We start from the raw sequence: 12,500 nt of genomic DNA, 5'->3' as shown, positions 1-12,500 counted from the left end.
TAGATGAAATGATTGGTTCCAATGTGTAGTCCAGATCCGGGGGATCATGGAGCCGAGAGAGAGCATCAGCCATCCCAATCTTCAAGCCAGGCGTATAGGTGATCACAAAATTAAATCGAGAAAAGAAAAGAGACCAACGGGCCTGACGGGAATTGAGGCGTTTGGCCGACTGAATGTAGGCCAGGTTCTTATGGTCCGTGATAATGACAAAGGGGTGATGAGCCCCCTCCAACCAGTGTCTCCATTCCTCCAGGGCCAGCTTGATAGCCAAGAGTTCACGATTACCGACATCATAATTAACCTCAGCAGGGGAGAGTTTCCTCGAAAAGAAGGCACAGGGATGTGGAATCTGCTTATCCCCGTGGCGCTGGGAGAGGACTGCCCCAACCCCATAGGCTGAGGCGTCCACCTCCACCATGAATGGCTGAGAGGGATCTGGGTGTCGTAGAAGAGGTGCCGAACTGAAGAGTTGTTTTAAGCGTAAAAACGCCTGGTTAGCCTCCGGGTTCCATTTACCCAAGCCTGGTCGATTGCGGGTTAGTGCTGTGATAGGCGCCACGACGGAGCTAAAGTTCCGGATGAAACGTCTATAAAAGTTGGCAAAACCTAGAAAACGTTGAATTTGCTTTAAGTTACGAGGGGCTGGCCAGTCATTGATGGCTGCCACCTTAGCAGAGTCCATCTCTACACCAACTGAGGAAATGATGTAACCCAGAAAGTGAATTTTAGAGGCATGGAAAACGCACTTCTCAAGCTTGGCGTAGAGTTTGTTGTTAATGAGTCTAGTCAGGACCTCCTGGACGTGGTGGACATGATCCCTAGGGTTGGCAGAAAAGATGAGGATATCATCCAGGTAAACCAAAACAAAATTCCCAATAATGTCCCTAAAGATGTCATTCATGAATGACTGGAAGACAGCCGGGGCATTAACAAGACCAAAAGGCATCACCTGATATTCATAATGTCCATGGGTGGTCATAAAGGCCGTCTTCCACTCGTCCCCTTCACATATCCTGATTAGGTTGTAAGCCCCCCGTAGATCTAATTTCGAGAAGATGGAGGCTCCCCGTACGGACTCCAAAGCGGCTGGAATTAAAGGCAGGGGGTAACGATGTTTAACCGTAATGGAGTTCAGTCCTCTGTAATCAATACACGGCCGCAAGGAGCCGTCCTTCTTCCCAATAAAGAAAAAACCCGCACAGGCTGGAGAAGAGGAGGGACGAATGAATCCTGACTCCAGAGCCTCCTTAATATAATCTTGTAAAGCCTGGTTCTCTGCCTGAGTGAGAGGGTAGATCCGTCCTTTGGGTGGAAGGGTTCCCGGAAGCAACTCTATAGCACAGTCACAGGTACGGTGAGGTGGAAGCGAAAGAGCCTTCCGCTTATCAAAGGCTTGTTTCAGATGCCTGTATTGGGGCGGGATGGTAGAGTGCTCCTCCATAGAGGTTACTGCAGCAGCAACCTTAACCGGCTGACGACAACAGTTGACATGACAGGAGTGGCTCCAGGCAATGACCAGGAGATGTGGGGATCGTGCTTCTTGAGCCAGGGAAGACCTAGGATTACCGGGTAGGCAGGCGAGTCCAGGAGAAGGAGTGAAATTTCCTCAACATGAGTAGCACCAACTGTTAGAGAGAGAGGGACGGTCTGCCATGTAATCCATCCAGGTGCAATCGGGGATCCATCCAGAGCTTGAATACAGATCGGGGGTGAGACCGGAGCCAGGGGAATATCCCACTTCTTAGCAAAAGTGAAGTCTATAAAGTTCCCCGCTGCCCCTGAGTCAACAAAAACCAAAAGGGGAAGTTGTGCGTCAGCCCAAGAAATTTCAGCTGGGAATAAAGGGCCTGATGAGGTTTGAAAAAAACAGTACTACTGACTCTAACAGTAGGCTGCGGAAGGGTTCAAGAGGGATACGGGGGTCTCAAGGGACAAGCAGAGAGAAGGTGATCAGGTGCAGAGCAATAGAGACACAGTCCCTCCCGACGGCGCCTTTCCTTTTCCTCCGAGGAAAGGGGTGCATGATGCCGAGTGGGCACCGTGGGGGTAGTACCTTCAGGACGGCCAGGACTGCTTCCATCATGACTCTCTGCTCTCCGCAGCCGGATGCGGGTGTCCAGTTCAACCACCTGAGCGATTGCCGATTCGAGAGAGCGGTTGTGAAGTGGCGAGAGCACCAGGTGGTCCTTTAGATCTTCAGAGAGACCCTTATAAAAAAGGCAAATCAGGGCTTCAGGGTTCCAGTCAGACTCCGTGGCGAGGGCTTGGAAGTCAGCCACATAATCATTCAGAGATCCATCACCCTGACGAAGCGAGGCGAGCCGGAGATGAGTCAGGTCCGGGTTGACTGGAGAAAAACGTGCCTGGAGCTGGTCAGCAAAAAGCTGGAAATCAGCAAACTGAAAGTCTCCCCTAGCAAGCAACACAGCTGCCCAGTCCAGAGCCTTGCCAGTGAGCAAGGAAAGGGCGAAACCGATCTGCTCCCGGGGAGAAAAAAAATGCTCAGGATGCAACTGGAAAGTCAAGGAGCATTGCGCAATAAACCCCCTACAGCCCGCGGTGTTGCCGTCATATCTTTCCGGGAGAACAAACGGTGAGGCTACAGGAGAGGTGGGCGGGGTTACAGGGATTGGAGCAGTGGTCTGTGCTGGAGACGAAGGGACAGGGGAGGGCGGAAGGCTAGCGACGTGATTGGAGAGAATGTGAAGCGAAGATTGAAGCTGGGTGAGAGTGTGGGAATGGCGATTAAAAAGTGAACAAAAAGCTTGTGCGTCCGCGGGATCCATCTTTTGGCTCGGTATTCTGTTAGGAATCCCTGGTGGGAAGATACACGGATCCTGTGCAGACGCAGGCACGGGTGATAGATGAGGCAGGCGAACAAACCAAAACGAGAGGCAAGGTCGTAGTCAAAAGGCGAAAGGCAAGTCGTAATCCAGAAGGTTCTCCGGTAGCAGACAGTCCGAGGCAAGAGGCGAGGTGCAAAGTCGAAAAGGCAGAAGGGGAATCCAAAATCCAGAATAAACGAGGTACGGGGAAAAACGCCAGGTAGAGCTCTCAAGGAGTAGACTCAATACCGAGCAGTGGGAAGCAGGTGAAGATGGTTTAAATAGCAGTGCGCACCGCACAGTGAGTGTGCGCAGGTGGTTTAACTCGTGCGGCGGCGTTTGTTAATAATCACCCGCTGCTGGGGCTGATTAGCTCGCTTACGCTTTGGTCTTGACTGCCTGGTGGTCGTGACATTTAGTTTCTGATGTCTTTCTGCTATAGGAGTTAAGAAATCCTACTTTGAGAACGCAGACAGAGCGATCAGTGTGATCATGGCCTTCAAAGGTGAAATGAGAAACTATGGGCTTGGAGAAATTTAATCATCACATCCCTAACAAGAAGATTACGCAGATTAGGTGGTCGGCAATATAAGATGATAAGGCGGTCAGAAAAGACGGCCCCAATGGAGGGATCATCCTGTAGGATAGGAGAGTTGTTGTTAATGGTCCTGGGGATAGAGAGTGTGTTAGGGTGGTGGGGAAGCATCAAAGGAATGCATTTGATAGGTCTGGAGTTCCTGATCGAGTTGATGGTCCGTGGTTTTTGGCTCAGGTGAGGGCCCTGTCAATAACACGGGTGGGGTATCTTCTGTTGATGAAAAAAAGGTGCATTTTGAGTGCTTGGAACCTAAACCTATTACTTGTTCCTTTGCAGCCTATGCATGCTGACGCCGCTACCCACCTAAACTACTTCAATTTAGAGGGCTGCCTTGGTAGTGTTAAGGGCCCTCTAGCGGTGAACAGGGGGAGATTCCTTCCACTGTGTCACAACTTGTGTCTTTTAAGAAATGGCTGAATGAGATCCTTTGATCAATTAATGACAATTAATAACAACCAAATGGGCTAGATGGGCCAAATAGTCTCTTCCCATTTGTAATTGTTCTTGTGTTCTTATGACTGCAAAGAAGGTCATTACAAGCCCATATTAGAATATCACATCAAAGATGCCCATATTTCTATTAATTTACACTTTTCTAATAAAAAATAAATTATGAAATTCAAGATGAACGTATGAGAAAAACATTAATCTCATTAAAAGGTGAAGTACTTAGTACAGAAGACCAGGAGAAAAAAACAGTCAATTCCCTGATTTAAAGGACGTTTCATAGTCATCATCCATCTCACAGGGATTAACTAAGAAGTGAAGCAGCATAAGTTGTTTTGTAAAATTAACAAGCATTAATGACAGTAATTCTCAGAAGATGACTGGGAATGACAAATATTTTGTTTGACATTTTCCTTTATCTGTTCTAGGGCATATGTTTTCCACAAAGAGTATTACAGTAAATTACATTAGTAAGTGAGTAGTGATGAAGCCTTGGGAATTTTTGTTGCTAAACATATATTGCAACAGGAAAGATAAGGATGTTAGTTAAATGTACAATTTTATATGTGGAATCGAAATTTTCAGAAAGCTAATTATGTGACAAAAGCTATGAATATTGACTCTCTTGTACAGTATGAAAAACCTAAGCATTTTTTGTCACACTCCACATTGGGATGATATGATGATGCTAAGCTCATCGTTCTTTTTTGTTTGCATTTAGAAAATCTAAAATTTCATGTTTTATATAAAAACATCTCAAATTTACATTTCTAGTCTAAGACGATTAATTAAGATCACTGATTCAATAATTGCTGAATATTATTAAATACATTCCTTTAGATTGATTTAATATATTGTTACCTGTCACTGAATATGAATATTTTTGTTTGTAGTGTTTCAAATACTTCAAATAGAACCAAAACTGGAAACATTTGTAAAGTGCCACAAGTATTTTAAAAAGCAAAACATAAACCAAAGCATAAATTTAAAAAGGACACCTATGCTTCTGACAGGCTCAGCCAGTGAAAGTGCTTGTTAACAATGCCTGTTGGTCTCTATAGTCTGTACTGTACATCACCAGTTCTAGTCTTAGTAAAGTCATTAGTTCACGGTGACTGCAATGTTCTAAAGTGACCTCCTGCATTTAGGCAATTATCATCAGAGTGACCTGGCTAGTGTATCTACAATAGGATAGGCTAGCCATGTACTGCATCTGCTGCCCCTGGGTTTTCAATGTAATCAGTCCTCCATTTGATGAATACTCTGCTGTGGGACTTGTAGTATGAAAAGAAGATGGCTAGATGCAGTCAGCATTTCTGTGAAAGAAAAAAGTTTTGACCGAGTTCAGAGGAAGTAGTATCATGTTAATTTCTATTTAACTTCCCTGTCTCTCTGTCTAGTCACTTTATTTCTGCAGTCATAAACTACGCAAGAGTAACTTTTGCTAGAGTTTATATAACCTTATCTTAAATTAATTCAGCCCAAGAATAAACACTTAAACAAAACTCCATCTGTACAAGGGAACAGTGATTATTTCATAGCAGTCTTATCCTGTGTATCATAACACAGAAAGTTTTGTTAGCTGACTCTTTTATCCATATCTAAGGCACTTGGATAAAAGCATCAGCCAAATAAATAGTCTATGCAATGACACACAGAACATTCTTTAATAAAATATATATTTGTTTAACTTTATAAAACTGCTATGAAACTGGACTAAGTGTATTACTTACTTTTGTTTTAATTTAAAAAAAGAGAAATGGAGAAAAAAATAATTAATCGTAGAAAACTTCCCAAAAGATCTGCATTTGTCGTTTTCATTGGCAACAAACGTCTTTGACGATTTGTGTTATTTTGAAAATGTTTTAGAAGAATAGCTTCATTTACTCTAAGTATCCATTGACTTATAAAATTCTCAGAAATGTTCTATACGGTAATAGAAAAAATAATTTTTAAACATAAACTGTTTTTAGGAGAACCAGTAACTATATAATGAGATTATTTTATATGTTGCTAATGGTCTCATCATTATGTATGAATCTGAAAAGAATGCAAAAATTAACTTTTACCAAGGATACAGTAGGTAAATATAAATCTTATAAAGTTCCTATTAGTGACATCAGGAGCGATGCTATTTGTGTGAGAATGTAATTTAAGATGATGATTCCTTCAGATAAGACATACATTGTTCAAATATTCAGGAGAAGTGCAAAGAGCCCTTCAATTAATAATGTGGAAATTTCTAGTGATACACTTATTAATGTATATGGCTACATTTATGCATTCTGAAATGTAAACATTACTCCAATAGTCTGTTTTTAATGTCAAATAATAAAGCACATTTCCAAATCCAGTGACACTGTATATAGTGCTAAAGAAAAAAGACAAAAAATTACCATTAAAGGTAAACAGAAACATACAGTACAGATTCATACTGATAGAATGTAGGGCAATCAGGCATAAGACTAGTAAAAAGATTAGATTTAAGTTTGGATTTGAAGAGAGTCAAAGAATTTGTCTCTCGTAGAAGATGAGCATTCCATAATAAATTCCATAAAGTCCTCAATTTAGTCCTACAGTATGTGCACTGTGCAAAGGACCAGCCTCAACTGATTGGAGCCTATAGGAGGACGTGTAAACATGAAGAAGTTCAGAGGTTTATGACAGGTTTTTTTTAAAAGCTTTAAAAGTCAGTAACAAGATTTTATATTAATTATGTGACTTTTTAGATGACTTATGTAGAGACTTTATTGTGATGTGCTGCCAAGGTCTGATGTGAGTTAGAGGTCTAAGTACAGAATTTTGACATATTGCAGCTTACCAAGAAGAGTATTAGGGAGCCCATAGAGTAAAGAGCTGCAGAAACTAAAAACGTTCATGTTATAAATGCTGGAATCAGGCATTCTGGACATTGATAGAAATTGTAGTATCAAGTGGAATGATATTACTTGATTGAGAGCATTTCTGTCTGCAATATCTGCATTTGATTATGACATCTCCTGGGCACTTTTTGCTGCTAAGCCATACAGAATCACTCTCCCAGACAGTGGATAATTATAATATGCCAGAAGGCTAGACATGTTACATTTATTATTGTTAGAATTATTTGTTTTTTCCTGCCAGTCCATCAGAATTCAGTTTTTATTAAGCAGTCCATTGTCCCTTCTATCTACAATAGTGATATCTACAGTATTATAAAAGAAAGAAGCTTTCTTGTAGGAAGACACCGGGTCATGCAACAGTTAAAACCAGAAAGCAGAAGCTCCTAGGTGAGATGTCAATCCTTCCTAGCTAGCAAGCCAGCAGATCTTCTCTTATGATCTACACCACGGGAAGAAGGGAACAAAAGAAAGCGACCAATAGATAAGCTAGTAGATGTTCTATAAGGTTTTGGAGAAATGTGAGTTTGGGAAAAAAGCAAAAGTGAGTTTCTTTTGTTTTTGGGGGGGCGGGGGTTATGGCAGTAAGCAGCTTGACTGCTCAGCTATCTATATAATCAGGGATATTTTTGGAGTTTCTCACACTGTATATGAAGGAGCAATATTTTTCTATTCAGCTATGTTTTCCCATAAAACGATAGCCCCCCATGTGCCACAAAGTATACATTTCGAAGCATGAAATCTTGAGTGCTTTAGTTAACATCCATTTCATATATCCCTGACTAATTAATGTATTGAAAGAGTAGATCTAACAGTCATCTAAACACTAAGAATTTTACAGACTAATAAAATAACATTAGTAATGTTCATAAATGTGTAATATATAATTTTCGATATTTATACCCTGTACCAATAATTCAAGCATTTGGAATAATACTATTCCAATGCTTGAATTATTGCTTGAATTATAATACTATTCCAATGTCGAGCCTAGTCTCATGTAACGACAATAAAATAATCTAGTGAATTTCAAATTGAATTTAGAGAAAATATTCAAAATTCTCTCAAGATAACTAAAAAATGTCTGAAGAACAAATATCTTCTATATGACATTATGTGCTTCAGTTGTGAATGTTTTATACTTTGTTTGTATGATAAACTCTGGCAGCATCAAGAAGGGCTTGAGTTTGCAAATGCATCTAGCGAGCACAGCACATCACACTTAATAAGGAATTTAACCACTGAGTCTGACTACCTACCAAGACCTCTGAGATTAAAAAATAGAATGAACATCAGCAGAACATAGAATCTTATGTATATTCTTGGAAATAATAAATCCAGGAAAGGAACTGTGCTTTTCCTTTCATGACAGACATTTTTTGAATAAATGAAAGCTTTGTATACCAAGTCTACAGAACAAGAATCAACAACAAGAATTGATCAACAAGAATTGTCTCACTGTATTTAAATTAATGTAAACAAACAAGCACATGTACTTATTTGTTTTGTGATGTCTCATCACAGTTACTGACAAATGCTTGAATTACTTAAATTATCTGTATTTAACTGTAAACATTAAGTTATACCTTCCTCTACCAGCTGCAATTAGATAAATTGCTCCATAAGATGTGGACTGATACTTTGTACTATTGTATGTTATGTTGACAAAATTCATATGAAAGTGCTAAAAGTTGATTTTGCCTCTTAGTTCCTACAATATAAGCATTTAAATACTCATTGATCAATTAAACTAAATGAGAACTTCATTATCTATTAGTGTTTTCATGATTTCTGAAAGACAGGACAACACAAGAACTAAGAAAATGTGATGGTTTTCCTTATTGAGTTGTTAAACCCATTTCATTTTTCCTATACACTGTATGTAATTTGCTTAAACAATGTTTAATCATCTTCCAAACAAAACAGGCTTTGCTCTTAATTTTAGAATTTTTGGTGAAGATTATGAATTTTACAATTACAGTTTTTTCTTTGTTATGTTTTCACTTTACCACCCCACATATAAAAAGTTGAATGAATGTGAATGACATGTTTTGCAATCTTGTACCAAAAAAAGAATGAATCTTAATTTAAGATTGTATATCTTAAACTCAAATTTACCTGTTACAGTAAAATATAATCCATATACATATACAGTTCTGCAATTTCCCTCACGGGATCAATAAAGTATCTATCTATCTAGACTACTTATAAGTGCTGGTATTAGTTATATATTAATTGTGGTGGGACACGCAAATAAGGAATAGGTTAATGGAAACTGATTTTTACATTGTTAAAGTAAAAATCACAGGATAATGCAGCTCCAAATAAAGGAACTTCATGGAAGACTAAATAAAAGGTTATTTGGACAACAGCACAAAATCATTTGATTTACTCTTAATTTAAATTATTAAAAAATGCAACAAAATTCAATATCTAGGTCAATATTAAATTCAGATTACACACTCTAGGCAAGTCCGCTACCAAACATACCTGGTACAGACTTTTGTGGTGATGCATGTTGGCAGTTGACAAGTCTTTGGGAGAACATAACAAATGAACAAAGCCTAAGTTCCTTATAACCAAGCCATGAACTGCAGATTGCAGTCACAAGTTATTTTTTACAGCCATTTTTCACTGAAATAAAATCTCTCAGCATGGACCAACTAACAATCACTTGACAATCTCTCATTCTGCCTCTTATGTTTGGCCCAAAGCCTTGGTTAAAACTCCATAACAAGCTTCCCCCTGTTATCAATCACATTTGCTGCTTGCTGTTTAATTCCTGAATTGATTTATGGAATCCCAAAATTGAGAGAAACTCTTTTGTGTTATGGCTCAGTATGTTCAGACATAAGAATGTGATAGTGTGAAATTCACAAATTATAGAGCTAACAGGTTCTGTATATGTTTTTTTTATAAATACAAGATTTTTAATATTTTGATTAATAAGCACTATTATTTTATATTTTATATATTAAATATAAATATTTGCACTGAAAATTAAGACTGGCGTCATGTTTATTTAACATAATAGTTGACCATGTAGAGTATACAGCGAATGAGATAATATATGCCAAACATTTCTACTTTAAATGCCTTCTGAATTAATCACGTATAAGAAAGGGTCTTGGCAAGTTCAAAATTTAGGATTGCCATTTTCTAATAATAGTAAGAGGTAATGCTCTTAACTTAGTATTTTTAGAATAAGGTAGGCATTACATGAATACAACTGTCATGTTGTAAGCCAACTTGGACAATAGTTACAGTACCAGGGAAGATCGTTACAGAGTAGTGTGCCAGCCTAAGAGGACAACTATGAAGGAGCTTGTCACAAAACAAACATTACTCAGAATTCTTAATTTTCTGCAAGGAATTGGAAACAACTACACAAACAAGATAAGTTTCAAGAGAAAATATCTTCACATGAAGCAAAGAATGACACGGAGGCGGGTGTGGAACAATGAACTATATATTAAAGTTAAGTTTGTTTGTACAGAACATTAGACTACCGATCCGACATATTTCTCTCATGCTAGCTCTCTTCAACTGTCACCAAGCTCCCCAGTTCTTCCCGGTTTTCTCCTTTGCTTTCTGGCACCAAAACTATAAAACTGGGTGACTCCTAAAACTAAGGAAAATGGGATAGAGCCGTCTGATGAACTATTACTTGTAATTCCAAATAATACTTATACCTTTATTTATATAGACTGTATATCACTTTACTACAAAAGGAATAACAGTTCAGATATGTTTCTATCATTAAAAATGGTTTTGTATGGTTTTACCAAGTCCCCCTCATGATCTCTGTTAAAGACACAGTGTATTCCACTCTTTCAGCCTGTGTATCACACTGCCTGAAGCACAACATTAAATTCTTACAACAACGTTCAGAGCAACAAAGTATTTTTTATAACGCGATTATCACAGTTCACAATATTGTAAGTGACATCTAGGTTTTAAATGCTAGGTGTCATACTATGTACCTGTATCTTAATGGTTTGTTGGCCTTTTGTATTGTTATCTCATTTTGGTTAGTGCAAGAAAATCATGAGTAAATATAACGACTGCATCCTTTTTTAGCCAAATTCTACTAAATCAGAAAATAACTACCTACAGTATAGTATATTTTAATTTATATTATTTGTCCCAGCATTTGTCTACATCAAATCTTACTTCAGTTTCATTTGGGTTCTTCTTTCTGAACAGCTTCATTCTTGTTTTCTCAGCTCAAATCAAAAGAGCAATAACCAAAATTAACACATTAAGCCTTTTTACAATACTTTTGCTCCTACACAAAAATGCCACATGCATAAATGTAAACACACAAAAACAAAAGCTATTTTTGTGCACCATTATGTTCGTGCAATATTGTTATACCTTTCAAAAAACAATACTGGGAATCGGATGTCTTAAAAATACATTATTGATGGAAGCCAGCTTTATAAAAGGAAATGACACGACTAACAGATAAAAATCAGTCTGTAAAATAGTTTGATGAATGTTTTTCTGTTCTAAGAAGGGCGCTGGCTCTTGCAAGTGGGCAAGGATGTCACTACTAGCACATTTTATCAACCGGAAGTGCGTGGGAACGTTTTCCCTGAAGAGTGAGCTAACTTACAAAAAGACAGCAGAGTTTTAACAAGTTTCTTGGATCTCGTTGTAAGAGCGATTTTTACAGGTTCCGAGGTGAGAACAGAGTCAGAGATGTTTTCGTTTAAGGCAGTTTTAATTATTTGTATTTTACACGTGTGCTCCTGCTACTCAGAAAGTGATGTGCAAATTACAGGTAAGAAACAGATCTTTTTACTTAAACAAAAAAAAAAAAACAGATTTGTGACCTGTATTTGAAAAGGAAGTTTTCTGGTCGGTTTGACAGAAAATATATTGGGCATAGAGACAAGACGCGTCAATTATAGCAATTAAAAAAGTTTGCCGTCCACAAACCATGAGTGTAACAACCCTCCGAGCTTTGAAATAGTTGTCCCTTTTCTGGGTGTTGTTCCCAAGTATAAACAACGTGTATAGCGTCTTTTATGCGGATGAAGATTTACAAATCCAACTGGGGTTTTTGAACAAATAGATTTCAATTCCATTGTACTTTTTTCACAGGTTGTAGTGTCACGAAATTCTAACTTAAATTTTCTGAGGATATTTTATTCTCAGACGCGACACAGAATTTATGTTGTTAGGTTCGTAATGGTTTGTCGACCAAATAGTATTTATACCAAAACAAAAAACTCACATAATTTATTTTCCTGCTTGACAACAACTATGTGTAAAAGATTATAAATCTGAAATGTAACATCTTCCCTTCAAATTTTGTTCAAAAGGCAATCGGGCAATCCGTAAACATGAGTTTGATTATGCCCAGCCTTACTACATTGTTGGGGTAACTACCCTTGCTTCACGGTGCGTGCATCGTATTTTATAAATCTTTGGAAAACAAAGGACTTTGTATTCAGTATTTTTTTAAATATAAGCGGTATGAAAGTCTTAAATGACATATTATTGTGGAATTAGAAAAAAAATATTATTTTGTTTTCCTAAAGACAGTTAATTTGGAGATTTTAAGGGTTTCAAATAAAATGCATGGTATTTCAGATTAGACAAATGGATTGATTGTTATCAAGTTTCTTTAACTGTTTTAAATATTCGGTGCAAGCTTGTTTCTTCTTTCAAAATGTTTTACAGTAACAGTCAATTTAAATGACAAAACAATAAGTACCATGTTTCCATTGTAACTATGAAGTA

The 12,500-nt window shown here is 38.1% G+C and overlaps 1 protein-coding gene across 2 annotated transcripts in view; it reads left to right on the top strand.

The window, feature by feature from the left end:
- Positions 1-11,306: 11,306 nt before the first annotated feature.
- The window catches only part of tfpia (tissue factor pathway inhibitor a), a 43,765-nt gene continuing 42,571 nt past the window's right edge, over positions 11,307-12,500 (top strand). For both annotated transcript variants that reach the window (XM_088605070.1, XM_088605069.1), the window contains exon 1: positions 11,307-11,535. In XM_088605070.1, the coding sequence (XP_088461196.1) occupies positions 11,454-11,535 (82 nt within the window). In that variant the 5' untranslated portion in view covers positions 11,307-11,453. The remainder of the gene's footprint in view (positions 11,536-12,500) is intronic.

The sequence above is a fragment of the Lepisosteus platostomus genome, chromosome 14 (genome assembly GCF_059453375.1).
Source record: "Lepisosteus platostomus isolate fLepPlt1 chromosome 14, fLepPlt1.hap1, whole genome shotgun sequence".
In the NCBI taxonomy this organism is placed as follows: domain Eukaryota; kingdom Metazoa; phylum Chordata; class Actinopteri; order Semionotiformes; family Lepisosteidae; genus Lepisosteus; species Lepisosteus platostomus.
The sequence above is the reverse complement of the archived record's forward strand: the minus strand, read 5'-3'. Positions and strand labels throughout refer to the sequence as shown.